The 26340-nt window shown below is 35.4% G+C and overlaps 1 protein-coding gene across 17 annotated transcripts in view; it reads left to right on the forward strand.

Moving 5' to 3' along the window:
- nfasca (neurofascin homolog (chicken) a) overlaps window positions 1–22462 on the forward strand; it is an 89546-nt gene extending 67084 nt beyond the window's left edge. For 7 of the 17 annotated variants that reach the window (XM_079857126.1, XM_079857128.1, XM_079857129.1 and 4 more), the window contains 3 exons: window positions 12604–12732; window positions 13182–13251; window positions 20262–22462. In XM_079857126.1, coding sequence (XP_079713252.1) covers window positions 12604–12732; window positions 13182–13251; window positions 20262–20490 — 428 coding nt within the window. In that variant the 3' untranslated portion in view covers window positions 20491–22462. Of the gene's footprint in view, window positions 1–105; window positions 136–4039; window positions 4322–6285; window positions 6406–10111; window positions 10262–12603; window positions 12733–13181; window positions 13252–13360; window positions 13478–20261 lie in introns of those variants that run through there. The other 10 variants (XM_079857133.1, XM_079857124.1, XM_079857135.1 and 7 more) reach the window with 4 other exon arrangements.
- The last annotated feature ends 3878 nt before the right edge of the window (window positions 22463–26340 follow it).

Raw genomic sequence — 26340 nt, forward strand, 5'->3', positions numbered from 1 at the left:
CTTTAACTCGATCTGTTTCTCTCTTAACTGCTTGATTTCTTCTTTGTCTTCTCTGACTTGCTCTCACCTCTTCTCCTCCTGTCTTTCCTGTGGTGTTGACTGAAGGCACCCCAGATACTGACTCTACAGTTGTAGGTAATGGGGGAATGGACTGTCTGCTTGCCCGTCTACCTCTTGCCCTGCAATATGTCTCTGCTTCAGCCTCTGTCTGCCTTTCCCTCAAATATTGTCTATCTACTTTTTAAATATATGACAGTGCAGCTGAGTGCTTAAACTCACATCCACAGTTGAAATTCCTAGCCAAACACAAATACTCTCCTAAACAGGTTTACCAACACTAGGAAGTTATACATATGTTTAATTAAGGTGAAGTGGGTAAGTTGAGAAAAGTCAGCACCAAAATGAAATTGCATTTTTTTTTTTTTTTTTTTTTATGGCCTGCCTGGATCAGTATTACAAGGCTTTTATAAAGATTATAAATCTTAATCAGTAATTTGTTTTTTAAAGACATTTATCATCAAATTTTATCAACAAAGCAAATTGCATAAGATATAACTTTTTCAGAATTCTATTGCATTGTACGTGAATGAGAATCGGGATGCATGATTAATTGAAATAAAACTAAAATTATGTTATGGATTAGTGCGATTATCAAATTGCAAAGGCTGCAGTTTAATAAAATTAATATGCACTGCCTGTTTCAGAGTGAAGCGCGGCACTGTTCAAATGTCAGACTAAAAGTTCATAACCTTAATGTTATGAAGCAACGAGTACATTTTTTGTGTGCAAAAACAGTTTAACATTTGGAAATAATTTAAGACATCGGTATTAGTATTATAATTTTACTCTTGTACTGTAAAATAAAATTATTATATTATTTTTCCTAAAAAATATCACAAGAATATTACAAAAGATTGACAATAATAATAATAATAATAACTATAAAAAAATGAGTATTTGAAAAAAAAAAAAAAATTTTTGTTTTTGTTTTTTTTGCTTGGTGCAGGAATTGCACACTTCACCTTTAACGGTTAAATTTCCCTTGATGAAAAACACAGCTCAACTGCACTGTCTATTAATGCCTGTCCCAATCCATCTAATTGTCCGTCTGCCTTCATCCATGTCACTGTGTGCTTTCAGGGATGGGCTACACTCTTGCACTTTTGTGAAGTCACTGAATCTGCTCTCAGTGTAGATGATTTAAGTTGTATCTCTTTATGATGCTGGTAAAATGCTTCCAAGTGCCACAGAAATAAGGTTAAAGTCATGTGTGGCTCTGATGTCATTTGTGATTTTTTGATTGACCCCCTAATCCCTGATGGCACTTCGCTACTTTAGCCTTGACATCACTTCCTACCACATGCCTTGCTTGGCATATCCCAGCATGCTCTTCTCATCGTTTTGGTTTAAAATCTACCCAGAAACCAGAATGAAGCACTTTGTTGTTCTAGTTTGGGAATCAGAGACCTCTAGTGGTGATACTTTGATACAGTCATTGTGTTAGGGAAAGGGAAATTAATATTCAAGTGATGTTTTTTTATGAAGAGAACGCTGTAATAGAAGCTAATCACAATGGCAAGCCAATTTTGTTTGTGTTGTTGATACCAATTTCTCTAACAATTCTCATTGTAGAAACAGATAACCTGAGGACTAGTTAAATGCTTTGGGAGAAAATAGTATCCGTTGACCATGCACTTTGTGTTGATGGTACTGAAATATAAATATTCTCTTTTTCTGGTGGAAATACAGGGCAAATTGTCATAAATACTGAATATAATGTTGTATTTGAGGATAGCAGTCATTCAGTAAACCTATTGCATTGTACTTGTTGAACCATTAGCCATTTTTCTTTAGTAAAATAACATTTGCAGATTTAGCATGCGTGTTGTAGACAGTCAGAGAGGGAGCACTGTGTATTCTATTTATGTAAATGAATACTTTCCTGTGCCAACTGCTCTTTCAAAGTGGATGCAAATGAGGCAAAATTTTGATGAATACCCCAAAATGTCAAATCTATCAGTATTTTCCTAGTTAATTAATGCTGTTAACATGCAAGACTAAGCTCTACAAAACAGCCTGCATAGTTTAAATGCAGTCATGTTGATATATGGAAGAGGTGCATCTGCTTATAGAACAGTATTAATGGAGTCATGATGTTTGGCTGTGAATCCATCCATTATGAAAATGGCAGAATAGTAAATAAGTGTTTTAGTAAAGCAATTATGGACTGTTTTCTAGTGTGTCTAAATGTCAAGCAATGATACACGGAAGTCAGAATTAGATAAGTCAAAGTGGCAGGTAGTGAACGTTGTGCTGCTTAATCAATTAAAAGAGTAAATATTAAATCAGCTCGCCATTAGTCCGTTGCTTTTGCAATGCACGTCACCGCTTCTGCTTGTGCCACCTTTATTTCTCTTTTACTGAGCATTTTTTTTATATTGTGTCAGTCAGACGGAGGCATACAGGTAAGAGTGCACTGAATTGTTGGCTGATTGGCTGTGTTGATCTGAAACCACACTCCTGTGCAAAAGATTCACATCCGTTAGCATGTCTTGGTCTGGTGAATCTTAATGTCACCAAGCGCTCCGGGGCTCTCTGACATGGCTTTACCTTCCCAGCATAGTACGGATTGATCTTACTTTTTAGTTGAGTTTGGAATCTGCTTATAGTTTTTGTTATGGAGTTGGTTACTGGTACTCAAAGCATCATTGTTTCCAAGGTTAAAGCTTCAATAAGTAAAGATGTACAATAATTAATATTTTTTCATTATGAATCTCTATCTTCCACGGTAATGTGTGTTCTAATTGATTTCCACACATCTTCTCTCAAAGGGATAGTTCACCCAAAAATGAAAATTCTGTCATCATTTACTCGCCCTCAAGTTGTTCTGAACCTGTATGAGTTTCTTTCTTCTGCTGAACACAAAATAAGATATTTTAAAGCATGTCGGTACCCAAATAGTTTATAGGTCCCACTGACTTCCATAGTATTTATTTTCCATACTATGAAAGTCAATGGAGCATTGGGGCCCATCAACTGTGTGGTTACCCATATGTCTTCTTTTCACATAATTTTCATTTTTGGGTGAAATATACATGTAATGTGCTGACAGCGCTGCAAGTTAATAAGTATAAGTCCTAGCAGATATGATTTTATATTTCATAGTTTCAAAATGCCAAGATCTGAGAATACTGCAGCATTTTGCAGTTGTCCCTATAGTATTGCACAGCTTTTTCACAGTGGTTTGTAGTGACCCTATATTTCCTCTTGGTGGTGCACAACAATCAATTTTTTAGATACCCTCTGTGCAACCTCTGCAGTATTTCTCAGCGGCGTGACGTGCCGACATTCATGCTCGCAAATATCACAAAGTTGTTGCACCATTTCTGTATATGTTCTACAAGCTAATATTTGAGAATGCACTACAAGCTAAACAATCAATGTAAGCATTACAAAATAATGGTGTCTTAAAGATGCTAATATTCTTTGAGGCATGACATCATGTCTGGTTATACATGAGCATGATATTTAGATGTCTGCCATGACCAACATTTTTTGATACTGGCTATGTTCAGAATAGCATACTATTATGCCACATACACTATTTTCACTGGAATACCTCTAGTAATTCTTAGATATTTTTGTACATACATATACTATAAACACTACCGTTCAAACGTTTGGGGATGGTAAGTTTTTTCAAATGTTTTTGAAAAAGTCTCTTATGCTCGCCACGGCTGCTTTTATTTGACCAAAATACATGTGTATACTTGTATGTGTGTTTTCACAGAGTTCAAATTACAGTAGATAATACTAATAGCTGGTAGAATACAACAGATCATACTGAATGAAGTAAGCAGTATGCCAGTATTCCATTCGGAACATAGCCTCTCTTTCACAAAATTTGTTTTGGAAAAGGGAATTATGGGAATTCCATTTGATTAACTCATTCTTGTTTGTCTTTTCTCACATCTCTTTGTCTTTCTTGTGCTGAACCCTGGAACCTCCACATAACGTCTCTCTCTGTTCTTCCTCTCAGCCGTTAACTTTACAGATGCCTTGATGTTCGAAACTCCTCCTCCTCCCCCTCCCCTCTCCACTGATCCAATCCCAGCAATACTTACCCCAGAACCAGCCACACCAGCCCCTACAACTGCTGCTCCGCCCAAACCTACTACCACTTCCACCACTACTACCACTACAACTACTACTACTACTACAACCACAACTACTACAACTACTACCACCACTACAACAGCTTCCACCACACTTCTTCCTGTTCGGCCCATGTCTCCTAAAACAGTGGATTGGAAAATGCTGGGTATCTGATAATGACACAGTGTGCATTGGAAAAGCCCACAGTACAGACAAAGTAGATGAAATTAGTGTGTCCTCTTGTTTAGATGACATGTATTATGTATGTTTGACTCAGTTAGCAGACCATTTAGGACAGGGGCATGATTGATGTTCACCCTGCGCTCTCACAGACACACAACACTCAGATTACTCAGAATTAGTATTGACATTTGCTTTACAAATAGTCTAGTTGCATTAGAAAATGAAATGCATGATGTTGATCACTGAACTATGAGATATTTAGTAAAATCATATCACACGCATTAGCAAATAACGTTTTCTCTAAGATTATTCAGCTGTTTTAAAGACCCCATGAAAGTTTTCTTTGCTGTGTGAGGTATTTAGTGACAGTAATTTACAGCAAATTTAGGTGGGATATAGCTATACTTATTTATTTATATAAAAGCCCGATATACTCAAGGCAAAGTTCTTTTTCATTCTGCACTCAGGGGTAAAAAGAAGTTTGAAATGGCTGAGCAACGATATTCTGTTTTGAACCTTCTGACGCCACCCACGCTGCTGGAAGCGGTGTTTAGATAGATATTCAAATATGTGCCTCTGTAAGGTGTGGGTGAAGGGAAGAGGCGAAAACACACTGCCAATAAAAAACACAAAACTCTGCCACCAACCCTGACAGCGAAAACGCAACCAAAAATGACGGTTTTGAGAAAAGTTTTCAGAATTTCAATTATAATTAAAACGTCAATTCCAACTAAAGCAGCTCTCCGGTGAAGGAATGAATGAGGTGGAACCCTAGAACACACTATTATCAGTATTATGCCATCTCCATGAACCAGCCGAAGTTCGAAGTGGTTTACCAGTCGGTGTAAACTTTTGCAGAAACTGTTGAAACAAACTCCAAATGATTTTCTTCGACCACTAGTGAAAAAAACCTATACCAAAATGTATTTAAAATACATTCATTTCATACCAAGTATGATTAAGCTTTATTTGGAGCACTTCTTTATTGTACAATGCATTTTCTTAATATTAAGCCTAAAATGTGTTTAATATCACTATTTGTAAAGATAGGATGATCACTGTATATTATCAGTCTTTAAATGCAAGACATTTAAAGTATACTTGCAATAGTTCTACTTTAGCACAATTAAATATACTTAAGTATATCTTTAGTTATACCTCAGCACTATTTCCGGATAACTAAAGTACATTTAGTACAAAATTAGATGTTCCAATTTAGCAGACTTTAAGTATATCAGTTTAGTATACCAAAAGTACAATTGTAGGGTATTTATATTATTTTTTTTGTGTATTTTTAGTATACATAGCATAAAATTAATGTATTTTAAATGCATTTTGATATATTTATTTTTAAATAGGAACGTACCAATAGTTCGTTCTTCAATTTCCCTTGAAGTATATCGGGGCCGTAAGTGTTAGGTCACATTTGCCTTTGTTCTGTGAAATGCAATCCTCTCAATAGGAATCTGCACGATGTGGAATTTCGTGTGAGGGACAAAATTACCCCACCCAGATTTTGCATTAAATTCAATTTTTTTAAAATTCTGAACGTGCCAATTTGCTGTATTTACTGTATCATAAAAAAACGTAGTTAGTACGTGGTACTTTATGCATCGCTACTCTATTGATAATAGACATTGGAAGTCCAAGTTTTTAATTTTTTTAATATGCCCAATGTACAGGATGATAACCATATTTTTAGTCCGTTTTCTCAGAGGATCGAGAAAGTCTGTACACTTTAAATGTGTATATACTGTATCTGCTAAATGTTTTGTCAACTTTACTTGCATATACAGTAGATGACCTCAAAGTAATCAACATTAAGAAAAAGATACAAAAAGTCTAATTTAGGTTTCATGGGGTCTTTAAGATTAAGCATATGTAAGCTAACCAGTGTCTGTATCACAAAATATCTAAGTGTACTCCTCTCCTACCTGTTCTGCATAGCCCCGAATGTAAAGATCTGGAATCTGACCGTGGATGCTAACAATGACTATGCTAACGTCAGCTGGAAGCACAACTTCTCCGTTGACAGCAGCAAGTTTGTGCTAGAGTACACATTGGACAGTAAGAGCCAGATACACCTACCGAGAGCTTATAAAGGGAACGCTAGATTTTATTGAGCCTACTGGTGACCCAAATCATCCTCTTATAATGTTTAATTGGGCCTCATTTTATGGCGAATTTACAGAACATCACAATAAACATTACAGGGAGCTCAGGTTTATTTGAAAGGGAGGTATTGTAAATGTTATTTGAATTGTTCAACATTTATGATATCTTTCTTGCTGTGAATCTCTGTAATGTTCTTTTCCCACAGTACTTGTGTAGCTTGTTAGCTTAAAATGTGTTTTAACACCAAACTGAAGCAGTCCTCCAACATGTTACTGAATAATATCATGTCTGCAATACTGCATCTTGCTTTGTGTCATCAGCAGTCATGCATGTTCCCTTTAGAAAGCTCTTTTTCTCTCTGGTGGCTAAGAACAGGGAGAGATTTGACTAAATCTATGAGGGGGAGAGATGCCCTGAGACTTAAAAAGAGACAACCAAGACCTGTTTATTTGACTCTAATTGGGCCACAGAGAGTTTTGGTCAGTAAACTGGTGACTTTGAGGCACCCTGCAGTCCACTCTTATTATCACTGCAATATTTTAGCAGTTATGTCTTTTTTACCAGTAAAATCTTCTTTTTTTTTAAATTAGGTGTAAATTTATTTGATTTATGCTTAAATAAAAGGAAAAACTTGTCAATATAGCTAGAGAAAAAAAACTAAGACAAATATTTTTTATTCAGTCCCTATACTCTCTTGGGCCGTTTTTTAATTACGGAGGTGAATGTAAATTTAAAAAAAACATGATTTCTTCATACTACATCACTGTTCTGTTGTGCCTGTGCATGTTTAAGCCGGAAGGAGACATGCAATACGTAACTAGTGTTTGACTAGTGTATATCCCTCTACAAAAGTCTCTCTCTCTCTCTCACTCATTTCCTTGCTCTCTCTCTCACTTGCTCTTTCGTCCTTGAGCTATCTGTTTGGATCATCAGATGTGATTGCTCATTCCACCCTTACCTCACCCATTGGCTTCCCAGCAGCTCTTGTTGTCTGGCTGCCCAAAACTGCTTGGCTTATTGTTCATATTGGCCACCATTGCCCCATCTCATGATTATGCCAGCAAGCCTGCCATATCTGATTGATGCCCCTTAGGTCTTTTTTTTATCATTGGTGGAAAGGTTTCAGAGATGAGGTTAATGTTTCCAACCTAAAGTCTCCTCAGGGGGAGAGTCAGAGTTACATATTTAACCTTGAAACATGTTGTGCAGTACGTGCTGGTGCAATACCCCACCCAGCAGGTGTAAATGTAACTGAAGCAATCTGGGTTTCATCCAAGAGGACTCATTTTTTTTACACCAAGGAATACTGCATTATTATGGGATTAAATTACACCAGGCCCAAAGCACACACATTCTCCAAACGTGCTTCCCATGTAGACTCACCATACCATTATATAACACTCCCTCTTCTTTCTTCCTCTTTCTCATCGTCTCACCATGTCCTGGCAAGATTGTGGCAGATGCATGCAATCAGCGTGAGGCATGGTGTCGATGATGTCTTAAAGTCTGAGACAAGCTGTAGCAGCTTCTCAGCCCATATGAGATGTTTTGTTGATCTCAAAGCAGGACATCGTGACATTGAAGAGTTATCAACCAATTTTGTGCATGTAATATGGGAATAAATATAATTTAAATCCACGTAGCTTCTTTTACTGAGGTAGGGAATAACTTGGCTTTGAAAGACAATCGGTACCTTTATCAAGCTATTGAATAACTACATAAACATTTGAAGAAAATATGAGTTCTTGCAAGGCTACAAATAAGGATGCATGATATAACAGTACCACATACCCTTTCTTATCTATTGGTAATGGTCAGTATTGGATATTTAATTGTGCATTCTGAATTTTCTATTTCATCTAATCATCTAATGCTAATGCTTTTTAAAAACACTTTAAATGTAAATGTTAAATGTCATCTTAAGCATTATCTCAGAATAAATATTCATTTTTCATACTGAAATCATAATGCTGTGATGCCTAAAATGGTATACAAAATGGTAGACAAAAAAAAAGACAAAACGGTATACAGTTTTAATGTCTGCCATTTATAGATTATTGGCCATAACATAATTAAACATAATTATTTTCATATTGTTATTAGTCAGAATTGTTAATTGAATCCCTAGTGTAAATTCAAATTCTTTTGCTTAGCTTAGCTTAAATTCGATTCTGTTTCAGAGCTGTTTTGCTGTTTTTGACAGCTTTTCATGGTTAAATATATGCAAGTTGGCCAGTCAAAATTCAGTATGTACTGTTTCTACAAAACAGTTTTACATTAATTGCAGATCAAACCCTAACCAGAATGTTGGTGTAATACACACAGCTTTGCAAGCATTGAAATTAAAGATAAAGCTACAAAACAAATGACTAAAAGCTTTTTTATTTTTTATTATGGATGAGTAGATAGGAATTGACTAAAATGGATAAGTACTTTCTTTCCAGCTAGTAGCTCTTGCACTGCACTTTCAGACACTATAATTGAATTTTGCTATGCAGATAATCCAATGGCTGCTTGCTTCAAAGGCTGTTGTATATGGCCACATTTTGGATATGCAGGGTTTTGCATCAAACTCATGCCAACCCATGAGTTACACAGTACCTGATGGTTCCTTATGAACATCGTGGAACCTCATTGGAACATCACATCCACCTCTTGACAATTCCATTGGGATTTGTCCCTCCACTTCTCAGCTTCCTCAGAGATGAGATGAGGTCTATATAGATAATTGAGACAAGGTGCATCTCCCTCCACTCTAGACCAGAGTTCATTATAGAAAATCCAGTGTGAGATATTAAGCGGCAACTTCACATCAAAGCTTTTAACAGGCATCACTAAAGCAAATGATGCCCCTAATACACCAGTGCCAGACTTTTTGATGTGTGCTGAGCCAAGATATTCCAGTATTTTTGCTCCCAGGATGCTTAAAGGAACACGCCGACTTTTTGAGGCTTTAGCTTATTCACCGTAACCCCCAGAGTTAGATAAGTCCATACATACCTTTTCATCTCCATGCGTGGAGTAACTCTGTCTGACGCACCCACCGCTAGCCTAGCTTAGCACAAAGACTGGAGGTAAACGGCTCCAGCTAGCATACTGCTCCCAATAAGTGACAAAATTACATGTTGTGATTTGTATAGTCACAGAAGTAGCAGTGCTTGGCCTTCTGAGAATATAGTTCCCAGTATGTATACAGTTAGAAGATGGCTGTGTCTCATGTGACCTTGTTATTTGTACACGCTGTGACTATACAAATCACAACATGTAAATAGGAAAATGTTGGCGTTATTTTGTCACTTATTGGGAGCAGTATGCTAGCTGGAGCCGTTTACCTCCAGTCTTTGTGCTAAGCTAGGTTAGCGGTGGGTGCGTCAGACAGAGTTATGGCACGCACAGAGATGAAAAGGATATGTATGGACTTATTTAACTCTGGGGGATATGGTGAATAAGCTAAAGTCCCAAAAAGTCGGCATGTTCCTTTTAAAATATTATTTTTATACATTCTCTCTTAAGAGTGGAAGGGATGCAGCACATTTCCTCAGTTAACGAACATGACCTGCTATCTTGTTGAAGAAGCCAGTGTTGTGTGCTTAATTTTGGCGAGTTAAGCTTGATGGGCTCGGTTTGATGGACACCTCTCTTGTGTCTCTCCTTGAAGGTAATGGGTCGATGAAAAGCATACAAGTAAACCAGCAGCCTTTCATTAAGCTGGCTGGGCTGGTGGCCGGGGCCAAGTATCGGTTGCGGGTGTATTCCCATGAGCATCACTCCATCAGCAGCGACTTTGTCACGTTCGAGACAGGCAGAGGTGAGGGGTAGCCAAGACACAAGGGAGGAAGAAAGGCATCAACATGTTACCTTCTGAAGTAGATAAAACTACAACAAACTGTATTTTGTCATGTTTACCAATGGGTCACTGTAACTGGTAACTTGTAGAGCACAAGAAGGGCATGGGTAAAGTGTAAGGGCCCTATTTTAATGATCTAAGTGCATGGTCTAAAGCGCACGGCGCAAGCACACTTAGAATCCACTTTTGCTAGTTTAACAACAGGAAAAATGGTCGGGCGCGCCCGGCGCATGGTCTAAAAGGGTCGTCTCTATTCTATTAATGAGTAATGGGTGTTTTTCGGGTGTAACGTGCAATAAACCAATCAGAGTCTCATCTCCCATTCCATTCAAAAGCAAGTTGCGCTCGCGCCATGGCGGATTCGCTATTTACATGTAAGCGGAAAAAACTGAACACTTCTCTAGCAAAGAAATGGATCTGCTCGTGCGCGAGGTTAAAGCACGCGAGCAGACCATCTACAGGACAAAGTGTATGCGCGTTGTGGACCCGCCTATAGGCGCATATTACTAACGCGCTCTTTAAATAACAAAAAAAAAATTTGCGCCATTGACTTTAGAACAGGTTTTAGTTGGTCAATGGCTCAGTAATTTCAGTTGCCTCAAAATAGCAACGCGCCAACAATGCGCCTGAACACACCTCGTTTTCAGACCAGCATGCCCATGGGTGCACAAATAGGCGCAAATGCATTTGCTATTTAAACAACGTGGCGCAGAACGTGGAAATGATAACTGCGTCAGGCTGAAACTAGCAAAAAACACTCGCATCGCGCCTGGCGCCGCATTGCATCAGGTGTATGATAGAGCCCTAAATGTTATCAACATAGTTAATGCTCTGGAAGTTATTTTGTGAGTTTATCTTTGCAGATTATTTTTCGAAGCTTCTGGTGCACTAGCAAATGTATTTTTCCAGCAGGATGCATATGTGCCTCAGGTGGTGTGAGCGAGACGAAATCTCTCAGCATTTTCTGTAAGATCACGCTCAATAAGATATTGATCATCATGATGATAAGGATCCTTGAGCCGTGTAAATATCATTTTAGGGGGGATGTTTGCTCTGTGTTTTTCGGATATAGAAGATTGAGCTCATAATAATCCATCAGCTTTATTGTTTGTTCCTCTCACTGTTAGATCCCTCTGTGGTTTTCCACACAAAAAATGGCACTATTATCAGGCCATTTTAGTTGTTTTTTATATATATTATATTATATAGCACTCTCTATTTTTTCCCTTGGTTTTAAAAGGAAGTGTTCTAGAAGATGGTATAGGGTACGCTATAGTTCAAAAGCTTGGGGTCAGAATATTTTTTTGTTTTTTTTGAGAGAGATCATTTAATAATTTCATTCTGGAAAGAGGAATAAAATTGATCAAAAGTGACAGTAAAGATATTTAAAATGTTACTAGACATGTCTAATTCAAATAAATGCTGCTCTTTTGTACTTTGTATTCTTTAAAGAATCATGAAAAATTATGGTTTCCACAAAAATATTAAGCATTACTGTTTTCAACATTGATAATTATAATACATGTTTCTTGAGCACCAAATCAGCAATTAGAATGATTTCTGAAGGATCATGTGACTCTGATGCTGAAAATTCAGCTTTGCCATCACAAAAAGAAAGAATACAAATATTTAATATATATTAAAATAGAAAACTGATCATTTTAATTGTATTAATACTTCACAATAATACAATCTTTACTGTATTTTTGATCAAATAAGTGCAGCCTTGGAAATCTTCCCAACCCCAAACTTTTGAACGGTAGTGTATATCGAAAAACCTTTCAATAGAGAACAGGAAAAACACATGCAGTTAGTCCACCCTCTATAATCACTCTCTATAATGTTTCACAAGATGCAGATTTTAAAAAGAGTGGTTGAAAAGGAGAGTATTTGATGATGTGGTTTAACCAAGCTGCTGGCTTTACTGGGTTTCCGTTTTCATCAGATAACTCTTTATGGAGAGAGCGTCCTGTGCTCTGATCTTATTATCAGGATGGGTAATTCAAATCCAGATCCACTCACCGCTAATGTGTTTTTGATAAAGAATGGCTGTCAACTGACTCCTACCATGTTGCTGAAAGTCAGTGAGATTTATTAGGGTCTCCATTTGGTGTTACCGTGTTCAGCTTTTCTCCTGACTCGATAAATCATACAGGAAGAGAACGAGGTTTTTAATGTGTAAGATGATCTGTGAGAGTTGATTTCTGCCATTCTTGCTTATGGCTATAATGTTACGAAACTTAAACATTTTCTTCTGTACCTCTTTTTCTTCTCCCCTCCTCTGTGTGTTTGCTTGTTAACAGCCTACAAGGAGCAGGAAGACATCGCTACTCAGGGCTGGTTCATTGGGCTGATGTGTGCCGTCGCTTTATTGGTTCTCATTCTGCTCATTGTTTGTTTCATCAAGAGGAGTCGTGGAGGAAAATACCCAGGTAAAATCCAGCAAATACACAACAACTTTTGTAAACTATGTGCATTTCTGTTCACATTAATTATTTTTAACCGCAATATAAGTATATGCTACATGGTAACACTTTACAATAAAGTTTCATTAGTTAACATTAGTACAACTACTTTAGCTAACATGAACTATGAATTAACAATAATTCTATTAATCCATGTTAATTTCAACGTTTACTAATACATTATTAAAATCAAAAGCTCTATTTGTTTACATTAGTTAATGCAATGTGAACTAACATGAAGGACTGTATTTTTATTAACTAACATTAACAGATTACTAAATACTGCAACAAATGGTACTGCTAATTGTTAGTTAATACATTAACTAATGTCAACAAATGAAACCTTAGTGTTACCGGCTATGTAAATGATCTATCTACTGTTGGTTTTTATGTACTGCTGTTTTTGTTTTTATCAGTGAGAGAGAAGAAAGACCTCCCCTTAGATCCTGTTGACCATAAAGACCAAGATGGATCATTTGACTATCAGTAAGTTTTCACTTTCTATCACTTTTACCATAAAGATAAACATCTATTCAGGTTCTGCTATTTATAATGTTGAACCTGTTGATGAAACACTTTGTTTTACATGTTGCAGGTCCTGAACATAGCTCTCACCCTGCAGAGGGGAAAATGTCTCTCATTTTAAACAAATATAACACCTAACCACTTAAAACCAACAAATACTAAATAACATTATTACATAAACACCCCCAGAACATTTGTTGATGAGGCTTTTGCTTTAACAGAAAATAAGCTTGCTGATGTGTAATGTGTCTGTTCACTGACCAGCAGCTGAAAACCAATGCACCAGATTCTCAGGAAAAGTGTGCTTTTTATCACCATCCACACCAACATACTATAAATGAGTCCTTCCTGTACAGTTCTACCTCTACTCTCTAAACCACACAGATCTCATAACTTCACACCCTGCTATCCCAGCGTGGCAGGAAAAAAATCAGTGTGCTACACACTGCCCCAACAAACACCAACATCCAACTGTACTTTAGTATTATTTATATAGGCCTACTATTATAGTATTTGTTAATATTATTTTGAATTGGATTATATTTTTTATATTTGAATTTTTAGTGATTTTGTTATGCTTTTGACATTTTTTTCATTTCTATTTACCATTATTTTTAATTTATGTTTTTCATTTCTATTTTCCTTTATTTTATTTTTAGAACTTTAACTTATTTTATTTCAGTTAATTGCTTAAAATGTATATTTATTTCATTTTAATTAATGAAAACTATTAACTATTTAATCGTTTTAGATGTAGTTAACTGACGCTTCATTGCTTTTGTTTGGATCAGCTGACATTTAAGGCGGTGTGAATCCTTAACAAACAAACAATTTTTCTATCTGTCGTCCTTAGTTTGTTTCGAAGGTTTTGTTGTATAAGCCTACATCTGTCAAGTTGGTGTGGATATTACAACCTGGGTACAGAGAGTAAAGGGAAGTGTCAGTGAGGGTTTCAGGCAACACATTAAATGTCTGAAGAACTAATATCTCAAGCTCGATAAGCTAATAATTGTCATGTTACTTATGCAGTGTTTGGAAAGTACAGTATAGCAACACTTCAAACTTAACATTTTTCATTTGGATAACAATATAAATAGCTTTAACATTGAGGTTAGCTACTTTTTGTTAGTGTACTCTTTTTCGAAAAAAAGTAGCTTTTTTCAACACATAACTTCTCCAACACTGCACCAAAGCTGAATACAGACTTATCTGTAAAAGTGTACCATGGATTTATAGGTTGATTCAGTGTAATCCTCTAAACCACTAATTGAAAAACATGCTCCAACATTTTAGACTATATCTTTTTTAATAAAAACCACTCATGTCTCAGCAGTTTCATGACTAACAGCTAGTTACGTGATATTAAATGGTTTGCCTTTTCTCAAAGCTAATTCTTTTTACGGAGATCAGAGACCAGCGATCTAACTGATTAGCTTAGTAATGCTAAGATCTAAGTTATGCTAAGCCTTACACAGCGGCAGTACTAACTTCTCTCTCCATCTAACGTGTGAATGATGAACCCCTTTTCTTCCCCCTCCTCTTTCAAATTGGCGGCTGGGTTGTTAAGGAACGAGAACAGGTATTTGGTTTCAGCACATCATCTCAGCCTGAGCATGTCATTGGTTAGCCTACATGTGGATGGCAGGATAGGGACTAAAGCCGCTGTCTGATCAGTGTTTGAGCTCCTCAAAGGTGTTAAACTCCTTGGTCCCTCTATTTTGGACGTAATCCAGCAATTTTTTTAAAGTTAATACATCGTGTCCCAACCAAACACGATGTGATAAAGCAACTAGTGCTAAAAGCCAGCTGCTAGCAGCTTAGTTTTTCAGCTAGGTGTGGCTAATGACAGGACGTTTTGGGATTGGCTGTGATTGTGTGGCATCTTGCTATGGAAGCTTGTTTCTGACACGGAATGAAAGTTAATAGTGACTTTTTATCATTGCGAGTTTATATCTAAGACTAGAATTTTATAAAACTAGAATTTAATATTTATAAACTCAAGTTTATATCTTGCAATCCTGACTTTTTTCTCACTTGCAATTGTGAGTTATGCAGTCTGACTTGCTAAATATAAACTTGCAATTCAGGGAAAAAAGGCAGCTCACAATTACTTTTATCCCTTTTTTTCGCACTCTCTGACTTTATAACTCACAATTGCAAGTTTATATCTCACAGTTCTGAGACAAAAGTCAGGATTGCGAGATAAACTCAAGTTTATATATATTAAACACTGGTTTTATTAACTGAGAAAAAAAATCTGAGAATTGTGAGATACAAATTCGCAATTGCAAGAAAAATTGGCATAATTCTGAGATAAAAAGTTGCAATTACCTTTTTTTTTTTTTTACTCCATGCCGGAAACTAGCTTCCATATCTTGCGGCATTTTCGCTTTTAAAGAACAGCAAACTTGTCACATTGTGCCTGGTTAGGACGTCACCTTGCACCACTTACAGCAGTGCACTTATTGAATTGTTCATATAAAGCTGTTCATCTCAGATAGTGAATTGGAATATGTATTAAAAGCTTTGGCCTGAAATAAAATGTCAAGTACTGAAGCATTTTACTCCCTCTTAAAATAATTTTGTCTCTTTATTATAAAAATAATAATCACGATCCATTGGTTTTTATTGTAAAGTTAATATTTTAAAAGCCAGTACTGCGATGTCAAGGTTAAATTAATTTGTCAGAAGGGAACCAAGGTTCTTTCTTCAATGTTTAACACCCTTGAAATGTCGTTCAGTGGAAAGCGCAGTACACAATATTCAGAGACAGGGTGACCATGATCAGATGCACAGAAACATGCATGAAACATGAAAATGATTCTGCTTTGTTCAGAGGGAACTCGGTTGAATGTAAATTTGCATGCAAGGCTTTTTTTAAAACATTGAGTCTATTCAGAATTTATAATGCATTTCCTACAGTCTGAGAGGAGAAGTCTGCTGGAGATCAGAGCCCTTGGGTTTTGTCAGTAATCTGCATTCAGTGGGATGCCACATCTAGAAAATCAACCAAAAGCTAACAACAGATTATTTGCTGAAGGCTGTTTATAATTATTATGTTCACTGCATCGTTTTCTTTTTCCTCTTATTTTTCTTTTTAAGTGCCTCTTTGATGACACAAATGTTTTGTTTTATTCATTCTTTTTTTCTCTCTTAATCATTTTTTATTCTTGGGTGTTTTCCATCCTGTTGGTCCAATGAAGGTCTCTTGAAAAGGAAAGGTATGGAAAGAGCTGCACTAATTTCACCTGCATTTGGACTTTAGTCATGAACTAAAGCATTTCTTGCCTTGTGTTTTTGACTTTAATCGATTAATAAATGTCCTTCTCCTTTAGTACTGATACATGAACGAAAACATTAGATGCATCTTCTTTTTTTTTTTACTAACTCATATTATTATCATAATTCATGATTTTGTGTCCCAACTGTAGTAGTTAATTTTTTTAACTATATTTATTTGGCTGTCAATTTAATGTGTTAATTTAGTGCAATTAAAGGAGAACTCCGGTCAATTTTAACATTGAGCTCATTTTTTTGTAAATTTGGAGTGCTGTCAATACAGAGAACAACAACAAAAATTGGTGTTGCCTACACCGTGTTATCCTCTTTTTAAAATTTGCACCCTGTTGACTTCAATGGGGCAAGTTTTAAACCTGCTTTTAGCCTCTTAACATCCTTGATGTGTCATTACAAGTGCACAGCCAATGTGAGTGATTCCTTCAGAGTGAACACGGGTGAATCTGACTGCAGTAGATGTGAAAGATATGAATAAAAATGATGTTTATTCAGCCAGCGCACATACCTGTATTTACATCCTGTTTTCGGTCGAAGTCCATAGTAATCGATTGTCGAGTTCACGTGCGTGATCATAGGTACTAAACCAATGCACGTGAACTCGACAATCGATTACTATGGACTTTGACCGAAAACAGGATGTAAATACAGGTATGTGCGCTGGCTGAATAAATATCATTTTTATTCATATCTTTCACATCTACTGCAGTCAGATTCACCGCGTTCACTCTGAAGGAATCACTCACATGACCTGTGCACTTGTAATGACACATCAAGGATGTTAAGAGGCTAAAAGCAGGTTTAAAACTTGCCCCATTGAAGTCAACAGGGTGCAAATTTTAAAAAGAGGATAACACAGTGTAGGCAACACCGATTTTTGTCGTTGTTCTCTGTATTGACAGCACTCCAAATGTACAAAAAAATGAGCTCAATGTTAAAATTGACCGGAGTTCTCCTTTAAAATGTTTGCAAAATACAGAAAAATTATATTTACGGCCACAAATATAGAGATATATTATTTGATTAATCTGCATGTCATGTAATTCATTGACTAATTGTCCTATTTATTTGTTAATTCATCCATTCGTTTTCTACATATTCTTCAAATCCCTGATTCATGCCAAATTTTGTATGATGTCATTACAGTTTTCACATATTCTGTCAAAAGTGATGTACAATGTGAAATATGTGTTCTTTTTACACTCTTGGAGGTGAAAAGCTGGTGAAACTGTGAGCGTGAGGGCTGATCGATTAAATCAAAAACCCATTCTCATTATTCCCTGAACTCTTGCTGGTGCAGAGAGAGAGTGTATTTGGTTGGGCAAAGCAAGATATCCTGAATGCGCCCTATTGAATCTAAAGATAAATTAAAACTAAATGACCATGATTTTCCAGTTGTCATGCTGCATGCACAGAATCGTGTCATCTGGTAATATCGTACTACTTAAACCTTTTTTATGAAACATCAATGCTTCTTTTTTATAGAGAGGATATATGCTGTTGGTAAAAGCATTTTTATGACCTATGAAAATGGATAGTATCATGGAGCCTGGTTGTAAACCATGTTTTGTGTGGGGACAAAGTAGTTTATTTACAATATTTCGATTTAACAGCCCATCTGTAAAACAGTTTACAACAAGGTCCATGGATATTACATGAAATTAAAGATGGACCTCTGTGCTAAGTTAATGGTTTTTAAGATCTGATTAGTGTTTCTTTGTTGTTTTCTGTTTTCCTGGTGCATCTCGGTTGATGTAGGTCTCAGCTCTTAATGCATGACACTGTTACCCCCCAGCAGAGGTCTGTTTTAATATATGAGTCGCATGTGTTTAGGCATGCACTGGACAGGGGATAAAAGATCTGTGATAATGTAGTGCAATGAATCATTTGTAGCCATGACATCATTTATAGAATACAGAGAGCTGAGAGTTTGTCTATAGTAATACATAAATGGTTCTTTTACCTTGAGTGTTTTCTTTTCTCCTTGAGGTTTCTCAAAAGTGAGATGCTAAATGTTTTTCTCAGGATGATCTAGTTTAATCATTATTTACATGGAAGAAAAAGTCAAACCATAAAATATTTTAATAGGGATGCACCGATATGAAACATTTGGCTGATACAGATAACCGATAATTCTTTATATTTGAAAGCCGATAACCGATATATTGGCCTCTAAAATCTAAATCCAAATTTTGATATAATTTCTGAGAGCCTGATTACAAAAACAAAAGTCTCACCATTATTGTGTGCCATGTTCTCATTACAATTTTATGTAGCCTATATGACTTGTGCTGTCCATGTTGTACTTAACTGTATTTTCCAAGTGATTCCAATCATATTTCAAGCAATTCAAAGCCATCATGGCGAACAGTGCACATCTGAAGTGTCTCAGCTGAAGGAAAAATACATTATTTATCGGTTTCAATATATTGGCCAAATTTTCTTATCTGGCAGATAACGATAACATCAAAAAAGAATATGTATCGGCCGATACCAATATGGTGACCGTTATATCGTGCATCCCTATATTCTAATAATCAAGCAGTCAGATTTAGTTGCCACATATCTGGGAAACAGGATTTTGAGGTTTTAATATTCCTTGCTGCGTTTCTTCTTTATTCAGATGGCCAAAAGCATCAAAAACCTTGAGGGAATTTCACAACTCCTGAGTTATTGACAGCGTTTACAGCAATGATTTTTATTTTGCTCAGATCTGCGGTCATTGTTGAGCCAATCATCTGCGCAGTAAATGCCATGTGATGTGATGAATATAATATATAAATATGTGAAATATTTATGTATTTATAATATAGAGAAAGATATATACTACTGATCAGAAGTTTGGGGTCAGTAAAAAGAAGTAACTTTTATTCATCAAGGACACATCAAATTGATCAAAAGGGACAGTAAAGACATAATTTTACCATTTTTTGTCTTTTTGTTGTTTGATTTACATTAAAATGCAGACAGCAGAGCAGCAGGAATATTAGGCTGTTGTCACTTTAAGAGCTGCACGGATCCAATTAGACTGTTACACAAGTGTTTTATTTCTCAGCTGTTTACATTCATTCAAGACATAACCGATTATATTGGCAAGGATACTGTCCAAGATGGTTTTGATATAATTTTGTGCCAATTAGAAGACGCGAAAGACAACTCCGTTCAGTATTCGCGAACTGCCTGATTTCCGGGCGCGGTGCGCGCTATGGATGTGTGTGATCTTCTCACACAGTGAGAACAATTGAGTTCTCTTTCGTGTTGTATTCTGTATTTTGTACAGATTTCATTTTGCTTTGGCAAGTATTTAATTATTTTACCCAGAGAAAAACGTTGGATTATCCGACGGACATTATACAGCTCAGTGCCTTCACGCAGTTGTTAAATAAAACATTGGTTTGTTAAATGCTTTTTTATGCTATAGCCGATACGCTGATGGTTGTAAATTGATTAAAAAAATTGGCCGGTGCATCTCTAAATGAAAGGATTTTTGAGTTGGTTGTTTTTATTTTATCATAATACAGGCCTACTTTTGAAAAGTTGCCTATTTAAAAACATGTTTTTGCTGCCAAGTCAAGGTGTAGTTTTGACATCTACCACCAGGGCTAACCGGTCTATGCTAACCAGCCGAACCGTCATCCCTTGTTATGTTCTAACTCTTTTTTTCTTTCTTCCTACAGCAGCGACGAAGACAACAAGCCATTGCAGGGCAGCCAGACATCCCTGGACGGGAACGTAAAAGAGAGCGACGACAGTCTTGTGGACTATGGTGAAGGAGGGGACGGCCAGTTCAACGAGGACGGCTCATTCATTGGCCAGTACACAGTTAAGAAGGACAAAGAGGAGACTGAAGGAAACGAGAGCTCAGAAGCCACGTCACCCGTTAATGCCATCTACTCTCTGGCATAGCACTCCGAAAGGGCCACGGCGCCCCCAGCAGGTTGGAGGGTGCCACTACACGCATAAAAATAAATATATATATATAGAGAGAGAAAGAGAGAATTATGAGTATTCACATACAACGCACTGGAGTGCATGATCCTTCTGAGCAAGGGATGGGGAGCCAGCCGGTGTTCGGAAACCTTTGTTTGAGGCGTCCCCATGCTCCACACAGACTTTAGTGTGCCTTTAGGGCGACGGGGCGGACTTTCAAGCTTTTCGTGTGGCTTATGCTCTTCTTTTTTTATTTTGGAAATCTTTAATCTGCCCCTTCCTCCTCCTATTGTAGCTAGCATCAAAGAAACGGAGATACAAGCACCAGACCTGTGACATATCAACTGTGTGTCGACTCACCTGCAGAACGTCGGCAAATACGTTTATCATATTGATATTTCTGCAGTGAATGATCCTCCTTTTTTTTTTTCACCGCAGACAGATGCGTCCAAAAACATGAAATCTGTATACAGTGCTGGCACGGTTCACTGTGCTTTATAAAACTATGCACTATGTATTATCATTATCGTGCTTTTGGGGTTAATATTGGACGTTAGAATCTCATGTTTCCTTTTTTTTATGTGGATTTTTGCAAAGAAAAAAACATCTAGTCCTGGCTATATTCTTATATACGCCACTGGACTGATCATGCTTTCATTTGCTGTTGCTCGGTTAATATATTTTCACTGGCTGCAACTATAAAATGCCACCAATATTTATAGGCAGAGGTTAGATGGCATCACATGTAAATGAAGAAAAAACATTATTTTGAAGCATGGTAGTATTTTAGCGCAAAGGACAATGGAGAGGTTGTAATACGAAGAGTTAAATACACAATGATATATTCATTTGTTTTATATAAGACTTGCTTTATATAGTCCTCAAAAGAGAATAATGATGATGAAAATGATCACATTTGTTTTTCATTCTTTTTTTAATAAGCTTGGTGATGAGTCTGGTGCCTGAATAAGTTTATTCAAGGAGTCTAAAAGAAATTTGGGGTGCATCAATACATCAGTGGCTTGTTAGTTGAGGATTTCTCGAAATGAATAACTCAACATAGACACAGTGAGTACAGTAAAGAGAAGTGTACATATTGTTTGGGGTTGATCCAGTGTTCGTTCGCGGCTGAGACACTGCCCTGAAGACATGCCACTGTAATTCTAGTGCCACTCGCGGTGGATAGTTTCTTTCTCTATCTGTGCTCTCACACTACTACCATTCATTTATCTTCTGCACTATTATGTACTTACAGTAGGGTTCAAAAGTCTGAGGCCACATCGAAAATCACCTGGAAATGAACAACATTTTAAGATTTTGAAAAATGTAAACTTAAAATTGATGTAGTTATAGTCAACATGAAATCAAAATTCATATTTTTTAATGGAATATAGCAGTGTTTATTATAAATGATTTATCTGTGCACAGTTTTTTAAGTCATGTGCCTTTTTGTAATCAATCACAAAATCAAGTCTTGCTCTACCTTTTTTTTTTTTTTTTTTTTGAGACGCCGTTTCAGTCGGATATACAGTAACAGTCAAAAGTTTGGAAACATTACTATTTTTAATGTTATTGAAAGAAGTCTCTTATTGAGCTTTATTTGATAAAAAATACATAAATATTGTGAGATATTATTACAATTTAAAGTAATGGTTTTCTATTTTAATATACTTTAAAATATAATTTATTGAAAATCATTACTCCAGTCTTCAGTGTCACATGATCCTTCAGAAATCATTCTAATATGATGATTTGATACTCAGTTATTATCAATGTTGGAAACAATTGTGCTGCTTTTTTGCAACCTGTGATACTTTTTTCAGGATTCTTTGATTAATAAAAAGTTAAAAAGAACAGCATTTATTCAAAATAGAAATATTTTCTAACAATAGAAATATTTAACACATTCTTGCTGAATAAAAGTATTTATTTATTTCAAAAAATAAAAAATTCTGACCCCAAACACTTTTTTTACTTTTTATTCATCAAAGAGTCCTGAAAAAAGTATCACAGGTTATACAAAAATATTAAACAACACAACAGTTTACAACAATGATAATAAATCAGCATATTAGAATGATTTCTGGATGATCATGTGACACTGAAGACTGGAATAATATTGCTGAAAATTCAGCTTTGCATCACAGAAATAAAGTATATTAAAATGGAAAACCATTATTTTAAATTGTAATAATATTTCACAATATTACTGGTTTTTTTATGTTTTTTTGATCAAATAAATGCAGGTTTGATGAGCATAAGATTCTTCTTTCAAAAACATGAAAAATAGTAATGTTTCCAAACTTTCAACGATCGCAACTTTCATGCCGACTTTTAAGATTTAATTAAGCAAGCAAACATTAATCAATTTGAAATGTTGAGTGAGTCTCTTGTGACTCTTTAAAAGAAGGAAGACCCGCTTCCGGATTCAGAGCCTGTAGTCTCTTTGGAGAATCTCAGATCATGCTGGAGAACATGATTATTTTACACAAACCAAATTTGCTGTAATTAAAGCAAAAGCGCGACGAATCAAATATTAAGATATTCTAAAACTTTAAATGTTTTTCTGATAATATCAAAATAGCGCTAATGCATTTCCACTATAGTGATCTCAAACTTTTGGACCCCTCGACATATTTATCTTGATTTTATTTATTAAAAAAAAATAATAGGGACTAATATATGAATAATTTATTGCTGACTGCACAACAGCTATTTGGAGTCTGAGCTGTGATTTTAGCACATTGTGTAATGTAGGATGAAAACATACTTCAGAGATCAAGGATCATGTTTGTGGCGATGTAAAATAATGAAATGTGGTGTCACCATTAAAGGGAGTCTTATTTGTTAATTGTGCTGCTCTTTTTAGTATTAATGTCATTTCACTGCTATTGTGTTAATATATTCGATTTTATTTAATGGTATTTCTACATAACATAAAATATTGTGTATTTATTTTTCTCAAAAAAGGCCTTGATCATCATGTAAATATCACTTTTTTTGAGCAGGTTTACCGTGTTACAGTAAGTCAATGATTCATAATAATTAAAAAAAAGCTTTTTGGTGCATCCCAAAATGGAAGACTCCATGCACAGATTTGGATTGGGTTCAGCCAGTGGCCTAAAGATTTTGTCTTCTAATTTGAATTGCATTTAGGTCTCAAATTTGCCTGGCTGACACCGTTAATAACGATGTAAATAGCAAATGCTGTAGAGTTGTACCATTGTAGCATTCTGCACTGAGGACGATACCTTTTTTGTAAACAACATTTGAATTGTGTTATGCAAGAGAAAATGGTTTGTCATTTCTTGTTCATGTATTACTGCACCACAGGCTCCCATAATGCCTTTCACCTGTGACTCGGCCCAGGGCTGAATATCAGGTCGTGACGTCCCGATCGGGATGTGAAGTCCTATACGATGCCTTCGCAGCAAAGAAACACGTGTTAATGAAATGAATTGGATTCTCTCCAGTATACCTCAAAGCAATACTCTCCTGGTTTGTCTTTCGCAGTTGTTGTCTGCACAGTAGGCCTAGTCTACCAGCTTTTGTCCCAGCAAGTAGTGACTTCCACGCACAGATAACTCTTTAGACGACACGTTGCGGTGTGTTCACTTGACACAGTTTAACATCAAGGCAATTCAAAGTCAGCTTGAACCTATTTTGTCCAACCTTGCCTTGAACGTCTGCAGACACTTTTATGGTCTTTGCAGATTGTTCCCCATGTCCGTGAGTTGTAGGGGACTGGTGATGTGATAAAATATATACAATTATGTATTTGTTGGTATATTGCTTATTCTGTCTTTCTCCCTATGTCAGATCATTTGTGTAGTTATTAACTGGTAACATGCTTAATCTAGTATCCATAAATCAAAGAGGACAATAATTGCCACAGCTGTTCCCGTGACACACTTGATTTTTAAATACAGCAAACCCATACATATGATTATTATTGTATTTTTAGACGTTTGTGCATCGGATCATCTTTTTTAAATTGCTTATCATGCAGGTTAACAGTGTTTTTGTTCTGTGAATCTGGCCATAGGAATGGTCAATCATTATTGTTCACCATGTATGCGTGTATGACGAGATGCTGCAACTTAATCTGCTCGAGACGCCTTTCTTTATAGTAAAGCTGTGTCATTTTCTCAACCTTCTGATCTGTCCTTGCCTCTGATTACTGAAGTAACACCTACTAAACTTTATACATTCCCACTGATTCATTAGAATCACTTAATCTTTAGATGGGATGATATCTGAGTTTTGATGATTTTATGAAACTTTTCACTGTTTGAATTTGACAATACTTTTTAAATTCCAGTTTTTACTTGACTTAACGTAACAAATAGGATGCAGAACTCATATAATATATATCATATATATATTAGTGCTGTCAAGTCGAATAACCGCCATTAATCGCAACATATATATATATATATATATATATATATATATATATATACACACACACACACACAAACTTTTATGTTATGCGCAATTAATCGCGATTCATCACTTTGACAGCACAAATAGGCCTATATGTAAATGATAATATTTTTGATTAGAGAACACATATTCACTATTAACTAGTTTTCCCTCAATAAATTCCTAATTACTACTTATTGATACTAAGGAAGTTGTTGTGGTGGTTATGTTTAGGTATAGGGTTAGGATTAAGGGATCTACAATATTGTCATGCAGAATAATTAATATGTGCTTTATAAGTACTAATAAACAGCCAATATGCTAGTAATATATGCTAATAAGCAACTAGTTACTAGTGAATAGTGTCCCTTAATTTAAAGTGTTACCATATATGTATCTAAAAATATATCTTAGTGATGTCAAATTGATTAATCACAATTAATTGATTAATATTAGGGCTGTCAAACGATTAATCGCATCCAAAATAAAAGTTTGTGTTTACATAATTTATGTCTGTGTACGGAGTATAATTATTTTCTATATATAAATACACACACATGCATATATATATTTAAGAAAATGTGTTATTTATATATAAAATATTTATATATAAGATAAATTGTATATAATATAAATATATATATACACAGTATATATATGCAAATATTTCTTAAATATATACATGCATGTGTGTGTATTTATATATAGAAAATAATTATACACCGTACACACACATGTATTATGTAAAAACAAACTTTTATTTTGGATGTGATTAATCGCGATTAATCGTTTGACAGCCCTAATTAATATATATATATATATATATATATATATATATATATATATATATATATATATATATATATATATATATATATGTATGTATATGTGTGTGTGTGTGTACACAGACACACACACATATACATAATATACATAAATATAATATATATACGCTCATATATTATATAAACAAAAACTTTTTATGTTAGATTTGATTAATCGTGATTAATCGATTTGACAGCAGTAATATATGTAAATGGTAATATAATATTTTAGATTAGGGAACACATATTCACTATTAACAGAGTTTTCCCTCAATAAATTATCATTACTGTTATTAATATATATATATAGTGCTGTCAAATTGATTAATAGTGATTAATCGATTCATATAAATATATATGTGTGTATATTTATATTTACACACACAGACACGCACATAAATATAGTATATAAAATATATAAATATAATAATATAATATATTTTATTTATAAAATATATATTTTATATTTCAAACACAATTTCAGCAATAAATGCAACCTTGGTGCATATGAGACCCCTGTATATAAAAAATGAGACTTTTAATATGGAAATTACACATTATATTTTATAAATCCTCT

This window comes from Squalius cephalus (genome assembly GCF_949319135.1).
Source record: "Squalius cephalus genome assembly, chromosome: 22".
NCBI lineage: Eukaryota > Metazoa > Chordata > Actinopteri > Cypriniformes > Leuciscidae > Squalius > Squalius cephalus.